The sequence below is a fragment of the Sarcophilus harrisii genome, chromosome 5, assembly GCF_902635505.1.
Source record: "Sarcophilus harrisii chromosome 5, mSarHar1.11, whole genome shotgun sequence".
In the NCBI taxonomy this organism is placed as follows: domain Eukaryota; kingdom Metazoa; phylum Chordata; class Mammalia; order Dasyuromorphia; family Dasyuridae; genus Sarcophilus; species Sarcophilus harrisii.
In genome coordinates, this window is record NC_045430.1 from 23,860,716 (window position 1) to 23,883,994 (window position 23,279).

At 46.1% G+C, this 23,279-nt stretch overlaps 1 protein-coding gene across 1 annotated transcript in view; it reads right to left on the reverse strand.

The window, feature by feature from the left end:
• CHPT1 (choline phosphotransferase 1) overlaps nt 1-12,506 on the reverse strand; it is a 31,396-nt gene extending 18,890 nt beyond the window's left edge. Inside the window, exon 1 of the mRNA XM_031940805.1 lies at nt 12,076-12,506. Within this exon, the coding sequence (XP_031796665.1) occupies nt 12,076-12,411 (336 nt within the window). The 5' untranslated portion in view covers nt 12,412-12,506. The remainder of the gene's footprint in view (nt 1-12,075) is intronic.
• Between the last annotated feature and the right edge of the window lie 10,773 nt (nt 12,507-23,279).

Below are 23,279 nucleotides of genomic sequence, written 5' to 3' on the forward strand. Positions count from 1 at the left end.
AAATCTTATTGACACACTATAAAAAATAATTTCCTTTAATGGTTTTGTTTTCAGTAGACAACATAAAAACAAATACCTTGAAAGTAGTAATTTTAAAGTACAAAACCATTTGGGGATTCTCCCTAAACATTAATATTCAATTTAGATCAATGCCTTTTTTAAAAACCTAGGCAACAACCGTTAAAAAGATAAAATTTAGAGAAGTTCTGAAAACAGCAAGATTAACACAAGATGTGGACACAGATTGGGAAATCCCCACGACTTCAACAAAATAGGAGGGAGGAATTGGAGCATTTTTGTTTTAAAGCAATGCTTTTTGCTGTTAACCTTCTTGATATTAATAGCCTTGTTAACAAACTTGATCTGTGTAAAAAATTAAGACTAAAAATATATTCATCTGCTATATTTTGGATGAAAAACTGAATAAAACCATATTTATACAAAATTCACTTAATGTAACATCAATCAAAACACCAGATGGCTTCTTTATGGAACCAGAAAAAATTATCATGAAATTTTTAAGGAAAAACAAATGAGCAACTGTATCAAAAGTACCTTGGAAATGAAAAGCCAACAGAGGAGGTTTTGGATTCCTAGACTTTAAACATATCATGAAGGGGCTCTCATCAAAACAGATAATTAAGTTACTGGGATTGATTAAATATACCAGATGCCTGGTGTATAATATAAAATATATTAGATATATAATGTAAAAATGATGGCGGACAAAACATTTAGGAATAAAAACTGGGAGAAAAGTCTTTATTTAATAAGTACACTTGAGAAAAACTGGCAGTTTGATAGGAAAGGGATTTGAATTCAGATCTTACACTTTATATTTCAGCAAATTCCAGCTGAAGAAGAGACAAACTATTTTTTTTAAGAACTCTAGAAAATATGGAAGAAAATGGAATCAAGTATTTATCCCAATTAAAGAATGAAGAAGGGAATTTTTCTCCTTAATGAAAGAAACAAGGCTTATTAGACTTGAGTTAAATATGTCTGATTGTGTTAAAATAAAGTCACAGTGATAGCCACCACCTCTTCCTTCACCTCCATTTTCACATGCTGAGATAACACTGAGGATGGACGAGGTGGTCTCTCAAAGCTGTTTATTTTGAATCTGGAACAGAGGGTCTGGAGCTAAATGCAGCCTAAGACTCTAGCTGTAGGACCCCGGACAAGTCCCACAACCTCCAGGTGCACAGGGGACCATTGTCTTCTCCAGCGTCTCCTTTCTCTCAGTCTCCCCAGGTGGCCCTCCCCTTCCGTCCAGCTCCTGAGTGATCCCTCCTGACTGCTCCCTTTGGCAGCTGAGCCTGAGCAGGGTGGATCTATCAGTCCTTTCCTCCCTCTGCAACCAGGCTTATTGCCCCAGCTCCAGGGCTCTCCAGAGGACCGGATCCAATGGCCTTCCCCATCCTCCTCAGCCAAGGACACTGCTGGTCACCTTCTTCCTGAGGGTCACTCCTTTCCAGAGGCTAAAGATGAACATGACCATTTCCTCCTCCTTCTCAGGCTCCTCACTGGCTTGCACCCACCAAGTGCAGGCGTCCCCAGGCTCTGTCCTGCCCTATCTTTTTTGGCTCTCCTGACCCAGAGTACACACAGTCGACAGTCCAGCAGGACATGCTGCAGACAGCAGGACTCGGGCCCCAAACCAAATACATAATCTGGTCCCCCCCACTCCCTGTCTGCTCTTCCTGTTTCTGTTCCCACCAAGGTTCCTCATGTCCCCCAGGCTCACAAGCGAGGGGCTGCCTTCGGCTCCCCCACTCTTGGATGCTAAAGCCCACTTGTTGCCAGGACCTATCTCCCACTGTCCATATGTGCTCCTTTGTCTCCTCTGAGGCTGTCACCTTCTCTACAGAACTGGACAAAGGCCTGGCTTAGGACCAAGGGGATGGCCATGCTTAGACATCCTGAAGAACAGGGAACAATTTCCCACAGGCCCAGGCCCCAGACTCAGCTGAGAGAAGCTCGAAGCTGGTACATGGAAGAAAAACAGAGCTCATTCTCCTAAAATCTGCTGAGGCGCCAGGACTGAGTAGGGATCTCGAAGGAAGGATCGAAAGGAAAGCCAAGAGCCAGAGATAAGCCTTAAGTAGCTAGGAGATGACTGGCTATATTGTGAAATAGGAATGAAAGGTGCCTGGTTTGGAGAAATGATGAAAGATGATTTCAGGAAATCCCAGGTCATGGGAGATGAAGGAGACTGACACGGGAGGCCTCAGATCACATCAATGTCTAGAAAAATAACTCCGAAAGGACCAAAGAGCTCTGGCCAAGGCAATGGCCACCCACATCTCCAGAAAGTCAATCACGTTACGTGGTGCAAGTTACCCACCTCCTGACAGAGAAGGGATGGATGCTCGGGGCAGACACAAGCACACAGGTCTGGACATGGTCACTGGGGGAGGGGCGTTGCTTAACTCTGCTTATTTGTTACCTGATGTTTTCCCCCCTTGTTTTCTCTTGATTAATTGGGCAGGGTAGTTGGGAAAGAAGAGAGGTTAGCAAGAATGACTGAGGAAAAAAAAGGGCCACTGTTCACTTTTTTTTTTTTTTAAACATACAGAGAAGTAAACAGAAATTTGGAAGGATGCAGAAAAAAGCTGGAGAAAATGGAGATCCACCATTTAATGCAGAATTCTCTTTTTGTGTCTGCCATGGGTATGAAATTATTTGTTGTTCAAAATTCAGGATAAATTTTTTAAAAAAACTAATGAATGAGCTGTGATATATAGGGAAACTTGGTTTGGGACTGTTATAGTGCTGCTATTACTTCATCCATCATTGTCCTCATGATGGGTAAATTAACTTAAATACTGGGTTTTGTCATGAATTGACAGGAGCTTTGAGTGCCAGGATATGGAGATCATCATGGAACAAAGATGTGGGATAAAAGATGGCCTGAAATCCAGGGAGGAGTCAAGGACAATATCCATTTAAAGGCTGATTTAACAGAAGACAGTTGGGGAGGGATGTACTGTTCAGGGCTCTCAGACACCTAAGGAATAACCTGGCTATGTCATGGCCACATGCTGAATACAAAGCAGCAAAGAAAGTCAGCCCTTTGTCCTCAGTCCCGTGATCCCTCCTTGTGGGGCTAAGGAGAAAGAGGGAGGAAGGAAGGGGCCTGGGATGCCCGGGGCCTGGTTTGGTAAGGTGCGATGCAGAGGAGACTTGGACCGTGGGGTGCACGTGCCACAAGTTCACGTTTCCAGGGTACCTCTTAAATCAGGAAGCCCTGTCTTTTGCTGTAGAGGCCACAGCCTCTTGTGGGCCCATGAGATCTCTTCTAACTCTTCACCGAGGAGCTCGTAACCACGTCAGTCCAGAACAAACCCTCTGCCGTGTCTGGCACAGTGCGCTGCCCAGCGGGTGCCACAGAACTGCCCCAGCCCTCCTGCGCGAAGGCCCTGCTCCCAGCCCTCCCTTGCTCCTCCATGTCACACCCTCAGCTGGGCCCCGAGGCCTGAGCCGTCCTGGCTGTCCTTGGGTGCACTTGGCCGCATCCTGGTGCTCTGGACCGGGGCTCTTCACCTTCTGGTGTCCAACCGCGCCACTCCTGACAGTGTCCTCGGAAGCCCGAGGACCCTTCTTAGAGGCCTGCCGCTAGGGCAGGGAGAAAATGGGGAGTTCCGAAGGAGGTTGGCTGGGAAGAAATGTAAGGCATCTTTCCAGAAGCAAGTTCCCAGACCCCGGGGAGAGGACCTGGTTTGTAGACTGACTGGGTGACATTTACAGTTGTTCCCGTTTTGCTCATCGCCTTTCAGAAAAGGCACTGAGATGCCAAGAAGAGACCAGCACAGGAACAAGGTAGTGGCCTTCCAGCCCTTTGCCCCAGGGTGCCATGGGGGGGGGGGGAGGGTCTGTAACCTTGTCCAGGGACTGGGGTTGCCTCATGCTGAGAGCTCCCCCCAGGAGGGCCAACAGCTGGCAAGGACTGGGGCTCCAAGGCTGCTGCTTGCCTCTGTGCCATACACCAAGTCCTAGGGCAGAATGGCCTTCTAGGCCACCCCTAGGGAGGTACAAAGTACAAATTTCCTCCCGAGAGTTTTACAGGCAGCAAGAAAGTCCTGAGTTCCCGCGTCACTCTTGGGGCTTGATTATCTGGCCACTGTTTTTCTCAGGATTTCACTTTCAGTCTTTATGGGGAAGGAGGTACCTTGGGCTTGGTAGGCCCAGAAGCCTCAGTTGAGGTGGCAGATGCCCCTCCTCTGGGTGGGGACAGATTCCATGGGCCCCAGGGCAGCCAGCTCCGGGCTGGGGCCTCATTGGCGCCTCTGAGGCATTCCCCAGGCCTTCGTGGGCCCCCCGCAGGGTCACCTCTCCCTTGGGGGAGTGGGGAGCCGGCCAGCTAGATGTTAGAGAAGCCACAGCATCGATCATACAGCAATCATAGGCCCAAAGAGCTCCTGCGTTCCCACTGGTCTTGGGATTCAATCCTTGTGCAGAGTCAGGGTCACCCCATGGGGCTCCTTCCCAAGGCTTCTGACCCCCGGAGGCTTCGAAACAAACCTCATCGTATCCCGACAGGGAGGGGAGAGTGAGGAGGTTCATGTGGCTGGGAAGGTCCTCTGCCAGGACCAGAGATGGGGGCGTGAAGCAAGTGAGCACTCAGAAGGCTTCAGCTGGTCCAAGGGGCAGCTCGACCTGCCGAGGGCCCCTTTCCTTACATCATCTCCAGGGCTCTGCACTTCCAGGATTTCTGGGGGCTTCCCTTCTGTATCACAAGGAAAACCTCTGACCCCAAGAACAACGGGGCTCTCCCCAGGGAGTACCTTTTAAAACCAGAATGTGTTTCTACAGAAGATTGGCCAAAGGTCTCTGGCTAATAAAAGCAGGGTCCACTATGATCTACCCCCTGTATGGCTGGCAGAGAGCAGGACAGCTGAGGGCATGAGAAGGGGAAGCCCCTGCAGACAGCCCTACACGAGTGAGTACCAGGCTGCCTACCTTGGAAATTTCGAGAGCATTCTGAACCACAAAGAACCAGCCCCTGTTACATGTGTCCATGTAACCTTTTCTAACTCCACAGCAATGCCAGAGATGAGCCCTTCTGAGACATCCTGCCCTTTTTGGGGGGATTCATAACCTCTCGGTCTTCTGCAACACCGAGTCGGATCCCGACTGCAGTGGGAGGACAACATGGGCTCCCCTGCGGCTCTGGATGCTCCTGCTCACCTCCTCCCTCCGTCAGGCCTCCTGCCTCCTCCAGTCCATCCTGCACACTGCTCTCAAAGATCTGGCCACCCAATGGGGTCTCCAGTGCCTGGATACAAACCCCCTTGGGCCCAGCCATCATATACTTTCATGCCACTACCTCCTGCTCCCCTAACTCTCACTAGCGCCTTCCCTGTATTTGAGGAAAATGTCTGGCACTTTGGTGGGGGGAACGATTGGAAAAGGGGGAGAGGAAGCAATGAGCCAACCAGGAGGCCGTCACATCAAGGCTCGGATAAATGTCTGCGCCAGGGAAGTGGCTAAGAGAGGCTGCTGAGGTAGAAAAAACAAGCTTGGCCGTGGAAGGGTCACAAGAGCCATCCAGGAAAGCAGGAAGGATGCAAAGGTGGGCGACTCGGAGACAAAGGACCTCCAAAAGCAGCTGGCCTGGGGCTGGGGGAAACCCCAGCGGACATTTTAGCCCTGCTAGCTTGGGAGGTCTACAGGATACCCAGGGTGCCGAGGCCCAAAGCCTGCTGCTGATGCAGGGCCGAAGTTCAAAGCTGGGGCCTGAGCTGAGCAGTCCCAGGGGAGGAGTGGCTATGCTCCCCAGGGGAGCCACTCCTGCTGTGCTAGGGGATCCCAGCCCCAGAAAGGTCCTCAGGAAAGGGGCCTGGGCTACAGAGTGACGGGGACGTTGTTCTAAGTTGCAGAAAGGCACATCAAAACAACCTGGAGCTTTATCCTTACTCCCAGCCACCTGGCAAAGCTGGAGCTCAGCTACCAATGACAGTGGCTTTGCCATGCCCGCTACATCATTACCATTTCACATCTAATTAAAGATGTGGCGCACAAGGTCACAATGCGCTTGTTACTTGTTAGTCATGAAAATACAACAGGCTTGGCAAAGCCTCCTTGCAGCTTCCTTTACAAACTATCACTGAGCTTACAGGAAGAGCCACAGCCCAGGGGCCTCTAGAAGATATCCAGGGGCAAGTTTAACCACCAGATATCCCAGAGGCATGCTGGGGAAAGTTTTAACAATTGGCTCTCCACATCAATGTTCCCAAGACACACTTTTAAATTCAATCTGAATGATTAAATTTTCTCTATCACTTTCCTAAATGTAGATAATCAACAACACAATAGATCCATCCTTGGGTTTGTAGCCTTTGTTCATTTCTGAAGTGTAAATGTCCATACTGAAAATTTAACATTTGGCTTTTCCAGGGACCAGTTCTACCACACCGTCTAGATATAACTATAGAAACAATCCTGTTCAATGACCTTCTGATAAAAAAAAAGTAACACTCCCCCCCCCCCCCAAAAAAAACCCATCAATCCTGGCACAAAAAGGACGCTCATACCCGGGAATGTACATGAAAGGTAAAGAGTTCAAGGTGAATTCTCAGTGGATAGTGAGGTACTCAATTTGCTCCATACTTAAATATATAATCAACTTCCTCAACAGATTTAACCAGAAAACTGACTGTGTTATTACCTGGATAGGAGAGGTGAGGAAGGTACCTGGGATGGACAATGCATCCTGTTCTAAGAGCCCTCCTGTGGTCCTAAGAAAGAAAGAGCTGACGGTCAGTACAAGACCTCGCTTGAGATGTTTTAATATTAGATTTTCAAAATAGCCCTATGAAGTAAACCTCATTTTACAGATGAGACTTCAAGAAATGAACAAGCATGCCCAAGGCTACATCACTCATAAGTATCTGAATTAAACTGGAACCCAAAGTCTTCCTGACTCCATCTATTCTAAGGAAAATAAATACCAAATTGTTGACATTTAAAAATCAAATTGTCACAGTCATTAACTGTAACGATGATAGAACCTGATTATAACTTTCAGCCAGCTTTTGGTTTTCAGGCAGAGTCAAGACAGGATTTATCCACAGATATTACAGTCTAGAGGCCCATCTCATTCAAGCAGCAAATATTTACTGGGCAGTGGCCACACAGTGGGCAAACACATTCTGATGGGTGGGGAAAATGGGAAAATATAACAGGCCTCGCCCATCATGGATCACAAAGATAATTCACCTTCTGAGAAAGAAACCCCTAAGGTTCATTCACACCATCTGTAATGCATGTAATCATATGAAAAGCCTTCAGGAGCATTAATGGAGATTCTGAACACAAGAGGGATTTTCTCCATCCTTCCAAGTAAAACCAATGGGGTACAGAAGTGGAAAGGGAAGGAAAGAGTCTTTGCTGCTTTGGTAGGAAAGTGACAGACAGGGTGAGCACAAGGATTTTTAAGACAACCACATGCTAAGTAACAATATTATTATCCTTTCTCTTTTTCATCTGATCTTCTCATGAACATTCCATTTCCACTGAAACATTCCAATTTCCATTAAAAAAACTACCCACCTACATCTATACACAAACAACTCTCTCCTGATAGGTCTGCCGCTCTCTGGTTTTCATTTACAGCACGGAGCAATGGAGGGAGAGAGAGCTGATTTGGGGGTGAAGATGGGCTGCCCTCACCTATCCCACACTGGCCTTGAGTCTCCACTGACAAGAGCTACCTGTCCGCATCAGCAGACAGAGCTTTCTTACCCATGATATCCCTTCACATGAGGGAAACCTCCCTCTCTTGAAAAAATCTCCCCTACAAATTATAGAAACTCAAAAACTGTTTTTAGATAACCAAATTCCACAAACTTAAGCTGTAAGAAGCATGATTATACTAAAAGGCTTAGACTACTTTTGCAATAGTAATTACAAAAATAAAAAAGTAATTACAAAAAAAATTTACAAAAGTAAAAAAGTAATTCTTTGTTTTTAGAGACCTTCAGAATAAATCAACCACAGCAATCTGATTAAATGATATACAGAAAGATTTATGGCAGGTGTCAATTATTAGACCAGGTGAGCAACTTAAATATTCAGACAAGTTTTTCATTAAATAAGGTGCATAGAAAACATAGTAACAGGTAAATGGAAGAGCAGCTTCTCAGCCTATGGATGTCTAATTCATGGATAGGTTCACTCAAAAAGTAATTATTAAGTTTTCACAAGAATCAGGCCCTATGCTACACTGAGGAGAAAAGACAAAAATGAAACCATTCTTGCCCTTGAGAAGCTGAAATTCCTTTGCCTAGAATATGAAATCATATGGTAGAAATGGCAAACCATATTATAGGCAGTGGTTCCTATTATCCTGCAAAATAAGGAAGAAAATCGACAAACTCTATAAGAAAGGACTACCAAGCTTACTCCACAAAACAGAACCATTTACAATGGATAAACCACTAGGATGACTCAGTTATGTCTAATTCAAAGAAAATTGCAAAATTACTTCACCTCCGCGTTTGTCTGCACTTCCCTAAAACGGATAAGATTGGCTAAAACTAAATCTCAAAGTAAAAAGTAGCCAAGTGTTTCAAAAAGAAAATATGATCCACCCAAACCTTTGCTCTCCCGATCTGGGGGATTCAATTAAGTGAGCAGAAAGCATTGCATTCGTCAGGTCTCTTCACTTCCCAGGCTAAAAGAAGCCAAAATCTGCTACTTCTGCAAGGAGAGCTTTGCTTAACTGAGCCTGTAACCCCCTCTCCCATTAACAAAGCAGTTGGACAGCTCCTGTCTCTAGACAAAATCCGGGAGACCTCCCAAAGCTCAGGTACTTGTCTAGACTAAATGCAGATGCAAAGGTAGCTCTGAAGCCCGGGTACACATGCCCAGGACACGCTGGCTGAATAATCTCACCAATCGACAGGGGATCGAGAGAGCTAGTATTCTGATCTCCGATAAGTCAAGAGTAAGTCCAGGACAGGTTTGCTGGGGTGGAAAGCGCCCACTTTGGCTCAGAGGCTCTGGGTCCGAATCCTGGCTCTGGTGCCCTAACCTGGTCACTCAGACACTTCTTTACTCTGGGCCTCAGAGGCTTCACCTGGGAGGCCCCTTCCACTGTTCCACGCTAGGATGGTAAAAGGAACACGGACTCACTTCCCTTTTAGTCCTGTTCCCCGCAACAGTGGAACCACTCACATCAGAGTAACCCTGGACGCCAAATCTGACTGACACACTGGTGGAGGCCAGATCTCCTTAGGTTTCCCTGGCCCATTCTGGGCCTGTGCCTTCTTCCTTCTCCTCAGCCTCAAGGGCACAGGAAGAAAGGTGAAGGACAAGTGTTTTTATTGTGAATGTGATCAACATCATCCGAGGTCTCTGTGACCCATGATCAGCTCATTTCTGAAAGGTACTGCCCCGGCTGAGAAGGATGGATCCGTGGCTAGCAGCCCCTGTCCCACATTCTTATATATCATCCTAGAGGTCCTGGATGCTTTTTCTGAGAAGAGGGGCCGGTTTCTGGGACTCTGTGCCCCGCACCTAATGAACACTTGTTGACATGACACAGCAGAACAAGTGACTCCTAAAAGGAGTCTCAATGAACCCTTTCAATGAAAAAATTCATTCTACAATTAGGGAGACCCTACAACTGCCAGGCCCTGGGGATAGAGGCAAAAATGAAACTGTCCTAATCCTACCCTCTCTGAGGAGAGACACACCCTGTAAGGAGCATTTATTGAGCATTTACTAAGCAACCACAGGGATAACAAATGAAACTCCCTGACCTCAATGAGTTGCCATTAAATCAGGGAGAATGGCAAGTTCAGGGAGTAGGAAGTCATTTCTAGGGTGGCCTCAGGTCCCTGGAGGAGGACAACAGGAGGGGATAATTTCCTGGACAGAAGAGAGCCACTCTTTACTCACAATGCAATGGAGCAGGCTATGGTCATCTGGCTGGAGTAAGGCCACAACACTGTGTACCAGAGCACTGGGGACACAGAGGAAGCAAAACCAGTCCCTGCCCTGAGGCCAGACAATGGGATAAACTAAAGACCTCCTCAGAAGGAAGACATCAGCGTCACCCTCAATGACCTGTCAGACCCGGAGTTTCTCTTCTGTGACCCAGAAGTTACCTTCACTGGAATCTAGAGTAACCACATGAGGCCCTTGAGGCTCTGGTGAGAAAAAAGGGTCTTCTGGAAGGAAAAATGCTGACTGACCATCCCAGATTTAAATGTCCCATTCTCAATCAATTCACAAAGGTGAGTATCATGGCAAAGCTTAACTCCCCAAAACAAAAAAAACAAAACACCCTCAAAGCACCAGGTGAGGTCAATATATTTTACATCTTTTTACCAAACAGCCTTTCTCCTCTCCGGGTCTCCCCCAGCACAAGGCACTCTAAAGAGCGGGTTTCACTCCTTTCATCTGCAGCCTCTCCTGGAGACCCGCCAAGTCTCTGCAGAAGCCGGGCTGCCAGAGCAAATTTCATGAAGTGACCCCATGAGGAACATCCCAAGTGTGAGCACTGTGACATTCCCCCCTCATACTTTAGTGCAACAGGATATTCTGAAAAGTCTTTTCCAATAAGAAATGATATTTTTACAATCTAATCAGCAATATTCAGACGAACTTTGGAGCTTTAAAAAGACAACAAAGGGATGAAATTGTCTCTCAGATAAGCCAAGAGGAGATGTCCAAAGTTAAGCCCACCAGCTACTTCCAATCCATAATAATGGCACAAGTAAATGGGGTCAGGGCAGCAGAACCTCAGGCCTTCTCCCTCTTTTTTTTTTTTTTTTTAAAGGCAGGGCTGTGTGTTTCAGGGAAGTTATATTTAAAAAGATATCTTTGATAAGTAACAGGAAATGCAAGACTTTTCTAGAACCAAGAGCAACAAACATGATTCGGAAAACGGTCAAAGGCCATCGCTCAGGTCTTGGCCAATACACTCGGAGGTTTTCCAGCCAAGATCCAAAAGAAGCCCACAAAGTCAAAGGTGGCAGCTGCTGGAGGCAGGGAGAATGGCTCTGCCCCTTCTCAGGCTAAGGAGACCCTGGTCCGGGTGTGACTCTGTGTGCCTCAGTTTCCTCCTCTGTAAAAAGGGGGTGGGGTGCTAAGGGAAGTGTCTTCCTTAGGTCTGGGGAGAGAGAGGGACAGGGGATGCCCGGGGGAGCCTCCTGGGAGGGTCTCCCAAGGGTCTTTTGGGGCCCCCAGAGATGAGCAGCTGTCATTCAAGGTCACAGTTGGTAAGGGGGATGGCCCCCTGGAAGGCGCAGGGGCCTCTGGTGGGGAGGGCAGGGGGAAGGCTGGGAAGGAGGCTGTCTGGGATGGGGACTGCCAGGGTGTCTCTGGGGGAGAATCACTGAAGAAGGCTCTGCGAGGGGGGGGGTTGTCTGCAGGGGAACCAGAGGAGGTGGGGGAAGGGCCAGCACAGGTATATCCCCACCCCCAACCGAGGCGCTCGGCGCACTCAGCGGTGTCAGGGCGGGAGAAGCCTCGGGGCGCTCGGCGGGTGTCACTCCCGGAAGCCCCGCGCCGCGCACAGGGGGTGTCAGGGCGGGAGAAGCCTCGGGGCGCTCAGGGGGTGTCACTCCCGGGAGCCCCTCGGGGCGCTCGGCGGGCGCCCCCCTCCCCCGCGCCGCGCTCAGGGGGTGTCAGGGCGAGAGAAGCCTCGGGGCGCTCTGAGGGGCGTCGCTCCCGGGAGCCCCACTCGCCGCGCTCGGCGGGCGCCCCCCTCCCCCACGCCGCGCTCTGTGGGGCGTTACTCCCGGGAGCCCCCCGCCCGCGCTCAGGGGGTGTCAGGGCGGGAGAAGCCTCCAGGCGCTCAGGGGGCGTCACTCCCGGGAGCCCCCCTCGCCGCGCTCGGCGGGTGTCACTCCCGGGAGCCCCTCGGGGCGCTCGGCGGGCGCCCCCCTCCCCCACGCCGCGCTCAGGGGGTGTCAGGGCGGGAGAAGCCTCGGGGCAATCTGAGGGGCGTCACTCCCGGGAGCCCCACTCGGCGCGCTCGGCGGGCGCCCCCCTCCCCCACGCCGCGCTCAGGGGGCGTCACTCCCGGGAGCCCCCCTCGGCGGGGGCGCGGTCCCGCCTCACCTCCTCCGTGGCCGTGGGGCAGTAGAAGATGAGCAGCAGCGTGCTGAGCAGGTTGAGCAGCAGCCCCGTCAGGGTGATGGCGTTGGGCGACACCCAGAGCGGGACGCGCGCCACCAGCCAGTTCCAGAAGGGCTGCAGCGCGGGCTCCAGCAGCGACGTGCCGGCCGACGAGTAGCGGTGCTCCTCCAGCCGCCGCAGCTGCGCGGGGCTCAGCGGCTCCCACAGCGCGCACAGCACCCACGCGCCCACGCGGCAGGCGGCCGGGGCCGCCTGGTAGCCGCTCGGGCCGGGGCCGCCGTGCCCGCCGTGCCCGCCGCCCGCCCCCGAGGCCGCCATGGCCGCCGCAGCCTCCGCCGCCTCCGAGCGAGCTCCGGACGGACGGAGGAAGGGACTGCCCGAGGCCGACACCGACGGAGGGGCGGGGTCCGCGGGGCGGAGCCCTGGGGGCGGGGCCGCGATTCTCTCACGCGGGGGCTCGGCGCGCACATGCGCACACGCGCCTGGCACGCCTCCCCGAGGAAGAGACGCGCGCGCATGCGTCTTCTCTCCCCCGGGAGCGTCCGGGCTTGGGTACCCGAGCGGGGGCCCCGCCCCTGGGAGACGTGCTCCTGGGCCTGGTGGAGGATGGCGACGGAGGGGAAACTGAGGCCCAGGAAGGTCGCGGGCCCCGGGGAACGACTTAATTTGCCCTGTATCGCAAAGGATTGTGGATCTAATAGTGGAAGGGACCCCAGAGACCACCCAGCCCCGGGCTCTTTATTTTACAGCTGGGGAAACTGAGGCTCAGACCGCGCAGCCCAGGCTCCTGGTTTTACAAACGAGGAAAGGGCCGGGAGGGGCCCCGCGAAGTCACGTGATGGGCAGCGAGACCCAGGAGGGGCTCCTGCCGTCGTTTCCTTCTGCCGCCGTGCACCCGCCGGCTGGCGCCCCCTCCGGGGGTCCCGCCTCTTCTCCGGGCCTTAGTTTCCTCATCTGTGAAATGGGAGGGTCGGGTTAGAGGTGACGACCCTTCAGCGTCTTCTTTCCAGCCCAAGGTCAGTGATTGCTTTGCAAAGTGGTTATTGCTCTTAGGTCCCGGGGCTGCCCTTTCCTCGCCCGGACAAGACCCGTCCGTCGCCCGCTGGTTGTGAGGAGGTTCTTCCCCACGCAGGCTGACATCTGCCCGCTCCCCCTCCCCCCCAGGGGCGCACCCGGAGGCCGGACCCAGATCGAGGTCTCCGTGGCTCTGGCCCCGCGCTGCTCCTTGGCGCGATGCCAGGCTTGCAGCAGGTGCCTAATGGATGTCTGTTGATGCGTTTGACTTTGTGTGGGGAGTTTTTCCGCCTGAGAGGCGGCCCGGAAAGGAGCCCCAGAGACGCTCTGAAGCCACAGATGCAGAGTTAAGGGGTTTGTCCCGTGATTCACAGCTAGGGGCAGAGCGCTGACCGAGGCCGTTGTTCACACGAGCATCAACGTGGGCTCCAGCCTTGGGACGGCGGCGGCCCCACCGGGAGGACCCGGAACGCGGGGAGAGGGGGCGCCGCATTTAGCTCTTAACTCCCTAGAAGGCCTGGAGTCTTACAGCCCAAGTCAGGTCCTCGGGGCCTCCAGCTCCTCCTTTGTAAAAGGAGGGGGGTGATTTCCAAGATCCATCTCTGGCTCTGGCTCTATTTCTGTCTCTTTCTGACTCTCTTTTTCTCTATTTCTGTCTATCTCTGCTTTCTGCCTCTCTCTGTCTCTGACTCTGTCTCTCTGACTCTTGTCTGTCTCTGACTGTCTCTCTCTGTCTCTGTTTCTGACTGTCTCTGTCTCTGTGTGTCTTTCTGTCTCTGACTCTCTCTGACTATCTCTCTCTGTCTCTGTCTATCTCTGTGTTTTCTGTCTCTATTTCTCTGTCTGACTGCCTCTGGCTCTCTGACTCTCATCTCTTGTCTGTCTCTGTCTCTCTCTCTCTGTCTCTGTCTCTATGTGTCTTTCTGTCTCTGACTCTCTCTGACTGTCTCTCTCTCTATCTCTGTGTTTTCTGTCTCTATTTCTCTGTCTGACTGCCTCTGGCTCTCTGACTCTCATCTCTTGTCTGTCTCTGACTGTCTCTTTCTCTGTCTCTCTCTCCATCACTGTTTCTGTCTCTGTCCCTGTGTCTTTCTGTCTCTGACTCTCTCTTTCTCTTTCTGTCTCTGACTCTCTCTGACTGTCTCTCTCTGTCTCTGTCTATCTCTGTGTTTTCTGTCTCTATTTCTCTGTCTGACAGCCTCTGGCTCTCTGGCTCTCATCTCTTGTCTGTCTCTGACTGTCTCTTTCTCTGTCTCTCTCTCCATCACTGTTTCTGTCTCTGACTCTCTCTCTCCATCTTTGACTCTGTCTCCAACTCTCTCTCTGTTTGTCTCCCTCCATCTCCTATTAAAAAGGGTACGATTATCCGGATGAGTCCACGTCTCTAAGTCTCGATCCCCCCTACCCCAATAAGCCCCAGGGTTCTGTACCTCACAATGTCACTGCTGAGCAGGAGGATTCTGTCACAAACATTCTCTGTTACACACCTGCCTGATACTGATCTGGCCCTCCACCCATGGGGACTGATGGGTAGTGAGTTTTTCAGGGAGAGCAAGATCAGAAACTGCGAAGGAGGCAGTTCTCTATTGGATGCTCTCCATTTCTGGATGCCACCGATCGCGGAGATAACACCAGCCTGTGATGAAAGGCAGCCACTGTCCCAAGCAGCCCTCACCACACCTTTGGGGAAAGTGAGGCTCCTTTGGGTCACATAGTACATGCACATTATTTCATGATTTCTGCCGTGGGAAGCTTCTCAAAGCTTCTGAAGGGCACCCCTGGTGCGACAGTGGCAGGACCCTGGAAATTGGGAGCCCAGTTCTGAGGTCCATAACTCACATGTCCATTTACTGGAGTGGTTCCTGTGTGACTTCTCACCCACTTTCAAGCTGTTCTTCTCCAGGCAGTCCAAAAATGTTCCACTTTCTCATAGGGTTGAATCGGGCACAACAGTAACACATTAAATAAACAAGTCACCAAAGTTCTTCCTGGGAGGCTGAAAAAAAAAAAAATAGAGTTTTCAATCTAGATTGTGTATTTTTTTTTTTTTTTAAATTCAGTTGTATTTTCTGAACTCTCTTCCTCCCCGTCCCCCATCCATTGGGAAGGCAAGAAAAACAAAACCCATTACAAAAATGTGTGGTTAGGGTTAGTGTCCAAAAAACAGGAAGGAAGGAAGGAAAGAAAGAGAGGAAGGAAAGGAAAGGAAGAAAAGAGAAGCAAGGAAGGGGGAAGGAAAGGAGAAAGGAAGGAGGAAAGGGAGGAAGGAAAAAAGAGAAGGAAGGAAAAGAGGGAAGGAAAAAGAAGGAGAAAGGAAAAAGAAAGAAGGGAAGAGGGAGGGAAGAACAAAGAAAGGAAGGAAAAGAGAGAGAAAGGAAAACAGTGGAAAGAAAGAAGACAAGGAGAGGGAAGTACTTCAGTCTGTTCTCAAAATCAGTCCGTTCTGTCTGGAGGTGGATATCATGTTTTGTTACTAGTCCTTTGAAACTGGGTGGTCATTGTGTTGACCAGAATTCCTTAGTCTTTCAGAATTGATTATCCTTGCAATATTGTTACTCTTTAAATTGTTCTCCTGATTCTTCACATTTCATTTCATATCAGTTTATACACATCTCAGAATTTTCGGAAACCTTCCTTTTCATCGCTTCTTAAGAGTGTTTCATTCCATTTACCTACCATTATTTATTCAGTTATCCCCAGATAATGGGCGCTCCCTCAGTTTCTAATACTCTGCCACCACAAATAAGCTGCTATAAATATTTTTGTGTATATGGGTTCTTATCTACTTTGATCTTTTGAAGGGATAGATTTAATCATGGTATTGCTGGGTCAAGGGCTATGTACTTCTTTTTTGGCTGAGGCAATTGGGGTTAAGTGACTTGCCCAGGGTCACACAACCAGGAAGTGTGAAGTGTCTGCAGTCAAATTTGAACTCAGGTCCTCCTGACTTTAGGGCTGATGCTAGCTATCCACTATAACAACTAGCTGCCCCTAGGGGTATGCACATTTTAATAGCTCTTTGGACATAGCTCCAAATTGCTCTCCAGTTTGGAATGGAAACTGGTTTGGAAAGCCCATAGCTTTCTCAGCTCTCAGTGCATTAAAGCACTTGTTTTCCCACAATCCCCTCAGCATTTGATTGAATAGTTTAAAATTTATCAGAGTGTGAATTATTTTTCAAGACAGATGAACAATGTGACTGGTAAAAACCTGGATTTTAGACCTGTGTTTCAAAGATATTTAGAATGCAGAGGGTATCTAGTCCAGCTTCCTCATTATGTAGATGGGGAAACTGAGACCTGAGAGGTTCAGAGTCTTGCCTGAGGTCAAACAGTAAGAAAATAAATTGTATAAACCAGCATTATTTTTTTTTATTATAGCTTTTTATTTACAAGTTATATGCATACAAGTTACAACTTTATAGCATTGACAATTACCAAACCTCTTGTTCCAATTTTTCCCCTCCTTTCCCCCACCCCCCTCCCCCAGATGGCAGGTTAACCAATACATGTCAAATATGTTAAAGTATAAATTAAATATAATATAAGTATACATGTCCTAACAGTTATTTTGCTGTACAAAAAGAATTGGACTTTGCAATAGTATACAATTAGCCTGTGAAGGAAATCAAAAATGCAGGCAGACAAAATTGGATTGGGATTGGGAATTCTATGTACATAGTCATCTCCCAGAGTTCTTTCACTGGGTGTAGCTGGTTCAGTTCATTACTGCTCTATAACCAGCATTATTTAATACCATATACTCAAGAGGGTCGTTGCAGATGGTTGTGCTTTCAATGCAGCCTCTAAAGTCGAGATGCAACAAAGTATGGATCAATTGTGCCAATTTTGGCCTGACAATTAACACTAAGAAAACCCAGTCCTCCATCAGTCAGTTCCACAGCATCCACAGGTGGAACCATCAGTTACAGTAAGTGGTAAAGTTTTGAATGCTGCGGATAAGTTCTCTTACCTCGGCAGTCTGCTTTCCAGGGATGTCCACACTAATAATGAGATCGACACACCCTTTGCCAGAGCTAACTCAGTGTTTGGGAAACTCCAAAGGAAAATGTAGAGTTATTAGACTGACCCCCAAATTTAAGATCTACAGAGCTGTTGTGCTGATCTCATTGTTGTATGCCTGTGAAACCTGGACAGTATTTGCCAAGAAATTGAATCGCTTCCGTTTAAATTGTCTTAGGAAGATTCTGACGATCACGTGGCAAGATAAGGTACCAGACACTGAGGTTGTTTCTGGGACTAAACTGCCCAAGCATCCCAACTCTACTGCAGAGAGTACAACTCCATTAGGCCGGCCACAAATTACCAAAAAAAAAATTATTTTATGGAGAACTCACACATGGCAAGTGCTCACAGAGTGGTCAGAAAAAGGGATGCAAGGATGCTCTCAAGGTCTCTCTTAAGAACTTTAGAATCGATCATAAGAGGTGGGAGACACTGGCACAGAACCACCCAGCATGGTGTGCTCTCATCAGAGAAGGTACTGGGCTCTAGGAGCAAACAGAATTGAATTAGCCCCAAAGAAATTTGAGATGTGCAAAATTAAAGAAGCTCCCTAAATGTTGATAGGGACTTTTTGTGTCTGACCTGTGGCAGAGCACTCCAAGCTTGTATTGGTCTGATCAGCCACATACTATAATTGGACTCACGTAGAGATGTCATTTTGGTTCTCTTCAAGTAGAAGGACAATACTTAGGATAATAGCATTCATAGATAAGGAAGGGACCTTTGGGGTCATCTAGTGAAATTCAAATGGGGAAACTGAGGCTAAGGAGTTACCCAAGTTCATACAGTTAAGTATCAGAGATTAGATTTGAACCTAGTATCTCTAACTTTAAGCTTTAAACATTCTCCATTGATAGTTTGAATTTTTAAAAATGTATATTTTCGTCAAATAAAGTTCCCAGGATGAATCAAATTTTTTGTGGTCTGGGGATCTCTCCCTGAATCAAGCATTTTACCGGATTGAAGATCCTCAAGCAGATCATGGTTTTGTTGTTGTTGTTGTTGTTTTGTTTTTGTTTTTGTTTTTGTTTTTTTCTCTCCCAAAGCGAAAGAACCTGGGAGATGGACTGGAGAGCAGTGAAAATCAGAACAAAATCTCCAAACGAAAGGAATGGCAAATTTACTTTTTATCTGTATTTGAGGAAGTAATTGAGCAGCTGCTTTTTAGAAAATAAGATTGTCAACCATTCAACTCTTATCAATCCAGTAACTTGTACATAGATCTCTTCAACTAGTTACCTCTTTGTCTTCCCAACATGAATAGAGGGTTTGACTCCGATGACCTTCCATCTCTAAATCTATAATCTTACCCTTGCAAGTCTTTTCTACTGGTTATGTGATTCTGGGTGAATCACTTACACACACCATGCTCTAGGTACCTCTCTTAAACCATAAGCTGCTGACCTATGTTTCTAGAGTTTCCTCACATGGGAGTTCCCTGAACCACTGAAATTATACCTTGAGTCTCTATCTCCAGGTAATTAATAAAAGTGCTCTAGTTCTTTCCTGCCTGTTTTTTTTTTTCCTGTGCATTTAAAAAAATACATGTTTATTTGTTTTTTTTCTATCATGAACTTAGGCAACAATAACCACAAATGTTTCAACACAAAAAGAGCATGAAAGGGATTTTAATAAGAATTGTTGGGCTTCTGTTACAGATATGCCTCTTATCTAATCAGCTGCCAATTTTTCTTCCTTCCTTCCTTCCTTCCTTCCTTCCTTCCTTCCTTCCTTCCTTCCTTCCTTCCTTCCTTCCTTCCTTCCTTCCTTTTCTTCTCTTTCTTTCTTTCTTTCTTTCTTTCTTTCTTTCTTTCTTTCTTTCTTTCTTTCTTTCTTTCTTTCTTTCTTTCTTTCTTTCTTTCTTTCTTTCTTTCTTTCTTTCTTTCTTTCTTTTTCACTTTTCTTCCTTTCCTTTTTTCCTCCCTCCCTCCCTCTCTCTTCCTTCCTTCCTTTCTTTATCTCTTCTTTCTTTCTCTATCCCTTCCTTCCTTCCTTTTTTTCTTTCTTTTCTTTTCTCTCTGTTTCTACCTTCATAACATCTCCTATTGCCCTCTGCCCTCACTTCTCCATCATTCAGGTCCTTGATAATGCAACAGCTTTCATAATTGGTCTTTCTGCCAATCTCTCTACTTCTGCCAAGTCTCATTACTTTAATTCCTCCCACACACTGCTGTCAAAGTAACCTTCCTTAAATGCAGATCTGAACAGTTCAACCAAATCCCTTGTTTTCCTATTACTTCTTGGTTAAAATACTGCATCAACTCCTCTGTTCAACTTTTACAATCGCATAAAATTTGGCCCTAACATAACAGTTTCTTTGGATGTTACTCCCCCTGCTGCTGTCTGTAATCAAGACAAACTGGATTTCCTGACACGTGGATAAATTGGACTGAAGTAAGGCAGAGTTGCACAAAGCTGTCAGTCTTTCTTCCGAAGCCATTGAAGTGAAATGGCAAGACAAAAGTCAAGATAACTTGGATATCCATAGTAATGAAATCCAGTCTCCCGGAATTAACCAAGTAGAAATGGGCCAGGGCATGGGTCAGGTGCAATACTTGTTCCTCTGTACACTCCACCCACCATCTCTGTGTCCTTGCATTAGCTGAACCCTATGTTTGAAGTGCACTCTCTCTTTCCTTCCATATCAGAATCCCTCTCCTCCTTTTAGATAGATTAAACACCATCTTCTATATTCTAGCTTCTTAAATCTTCTGTGGGTCACAGCACCATAACTGAATGTGGGGGTCATGAAGTTATGATTTATTATCAATAAATATTTTTATACCTATTTTGTATAGATTGTATACCTATATACCCAAGATTGCATACAAATTTCTCTGGCAAAGAGGGGTTATGAGTGGAAAAAGTTTAAGGAACTCTGATCTCCATAAAAGACTTTCCTGATCTAGTTTTCTAGTTCTCTCTCTCCCAAATGATCTTGTATTTAACTACATTATTCAGTCACATATTAATACTGTGTATATCTCTATATCTGTCTTCACCTTCTGAATATGTTTCTTGTGAGTCAAGATTGTTTGTATTTATAAATTAGCAAATTCCCTGATGCATAGTAGATACTAATAAACACTTAATGATTGAGAAGCATTTGTATGTTGTGTGTGCATATGTATGTAAGTATATTGCATATATATGCATGTATATTTTGTCACACTCATACACACATATATACATATGCTATATACATATACCCAAGGCATGTGTGTGTCTACATATACATACAGATATAGATATACATAGACCATGTATATGTAAACATATATACATGTGCTATACAACAATAATTTTGAATATGTGCACACATATATGTATGTGTACATGTATCCTATATGTATAGTATTATGTCTCTGTGTACACGTGGGACATATAGGTGCATATGCTTGTAGATGTATATGTATGTGCATGAGGGATCACTCTCTAACCTGCTCTCACTTTCTCCCTCTCCTCTCCCCAGAAACCATCTCTCATAACAAATACACCCGATCCCGCTCTCACATTGCTCTGTATGTCTGAGGATGCTCATTTCCTTCTGTACCTCTGGTCCCTCGCTTCTCTGTCAGGAGGTAGGAGGTGTATCTCATCACAACAGCCTCTTGAAATCGCTTTTGGTCACGGCTTTGATCAGAATGCTAAGGTCTTTTTTAAGTTTTTTCCTTCCTATTACATTTGTAGTCACTATGGGAATTATTCCCTTGTTTTGGCACATTTCTCTCTTTATCAAATTGTATGTCTTCCTTTGTTTTTCTGAATCTGTCATATTTGTCATTTTTAAAGACAATGCTATTTTTTGTAAATATGGATCCTTTCCTTCTCTTTTCGACTTCTTTGGGGACATATAGAGTGCCTCTTTCTTTGAGCTCTTTGGGCTAGTATTATCATTGGGTCAGAGAATATGTATCTCCTGTAGGGTTAAAAAATGTTTTGGGGTCCATTCTGGAGAGCAGTCTGGAACTATGTTCAGAAAGTTAGCAAACTGTGCATACTCTTTGACCCAGCAGTAGTTTCTACTGGGCTTATACCCCAAAGAGATCTTAAAGGAGAGAAAGGGATCTGTATGTGCAAGAATGTCTGTGGCAGCCCTCTTTGTAGTGGCCAGAAACTGGAAACCAAGTGGATGCCCATCAATTGGAGAATGATTGAATAAATTGTGGTATATGAATATTATGGAATATTATTGTTCTATAAGAAACGTTCATCAGGATGATTTCAGAGAGACCTGGAGAGACTGACATGAACTGATGCTAAGTGAAGTGAGCAGAACCAGGAGATCATTATTCACAGCAACAAGAAGATTATATGATGATCAGTTCTGATGGATGTAGCTCTCTTTAACAATGAGATGATTGTTGAATCAGTTCCAATTGTTCAGTAATGAAGAGAGCCATCTATATCCAGGGAGAGGTCTATGGGAAATGAGTGTGGATCATAACATAGCATTTCCATTCTTTCTGTTGTTTGCTTGCATTTTTGTTTTCCTTCTCAGATTTTTTTCTTGTGCAGCAAGATAACTGTATAAACATGTATACATATATTGGATTTAACATATGCTTTTACATATTTAATATGTATTGATCTACCTGCCATCTTGGGAGGAAGTGGGGAGAAGGAGGGGAAAAGTTGGGACAGAAGTTTTTGTAAGGGTCAATGTTGAAAAATTACCCATGCATGTGTTTTATAAATAAAAAAAAATAAGTTTGGAGGTTTTTTTGATGCTCCTTTTTTGTCATTCATTATTCTTTATCTCCCTTTCCAAGTACTAAAGTAGAAGCCCTCTCTTGTATATTTTGTCACACACTTGTGTGTATAATCAAGCTAAACAAATGAACACATTTTCTATATCAGAATTCCTCTGATTTTACATCTCTAGTCTATTGTCTCTACTAAGAAGTGGGAGGGATATTTGTGAAATCTTGTAAAGATGGATCAATGCTTCACTTAGAGTTCTGAGCCCTCTCAAAGTTGTTTCTCTTGTATAAATTCTTCTAACTCTTATATTACAGTGCATCAATTAATACATCATACAATATTTTTGAATCTATCATATACATTAGTTCTTATGGAGTAATAGTATTCCATTACTTTTATACAATATCCAATTGATGAACATTCCCGCTTTATCTTTCCCACATTATTTCAGACTGTTGTCTCTGCTCCCTCATTCTGCTAGAAATGATTTTTTTCTATGACTTACATATATAAAAGATATTCATAGCAGCTCTCTTCTCATGGCAAAAAAATTGGAAATTGAGAGGAGACCCATCAACTGGGGAATGGCTCAATCAACTGTGTTTGTGATGGAATATTACTATTCTATGGGAAATGATGAGCAGGATGCTGTCAGGAAAAAAAAACAAACAAACCTGGAAAGGTCCTCTATGAACTCAAGCAAAGTGAAATGTATTATATACAAATAGCAATGTTGTGGGATGACCATGTGTAAATGACGTTGCTGTTTGCAGGAGTTATAATCTCCATGACTATTCTGAAGGACTTTTGGTGAAAAATCCTATCCACACCCAGAAAAGGAATTGATTGTGTATGATATAGATTGAAGTATTTTCTCTTTTTCTCTTATTTTAGATTATGTTTTTTTTACTTAAATTTTTCTGGAGGGTTTTTATTTCCATAGGGTGGGAGATCTATGTTTTCTTTCACAACTTGACTTTTATGGAAATGTTTTACAGTTTCTTAATTGTGGGTGGGGATAAGGGAGAGAACCTAGAACTCAAAAATTTTAAAAACAAATGTAAACTTTTTTTTGGTTCTGAATGTAACTAGGGAAAATTCTAAATAATAAATAAAAAGAATACAATGACCCCAAAAAATGATCTTTTCTTCCTAAAAACTTAAATTTGTTCCTTCCTTCCTTTCTTCTTTCCTTCTCCTTCTTTTCTGCAATATTGTAGCCAATGTGTATAGAGTTCTGGTTTTGCTGATCTTACTTCAATCATTTTCTCCAGGAATTGTGTGTGTGTGTGTGTTTTAATGACAATTGAATTCTATTAATATATGGTTATTTATGGAGTTTTTCTTCAATTGTTGAACTATCTGTGCCATTCAATTTTCTACCTATTACACAGAACAGATATAAATATTTTTGTACAGTTTGGTCCTTTTTTAAAAAATTGT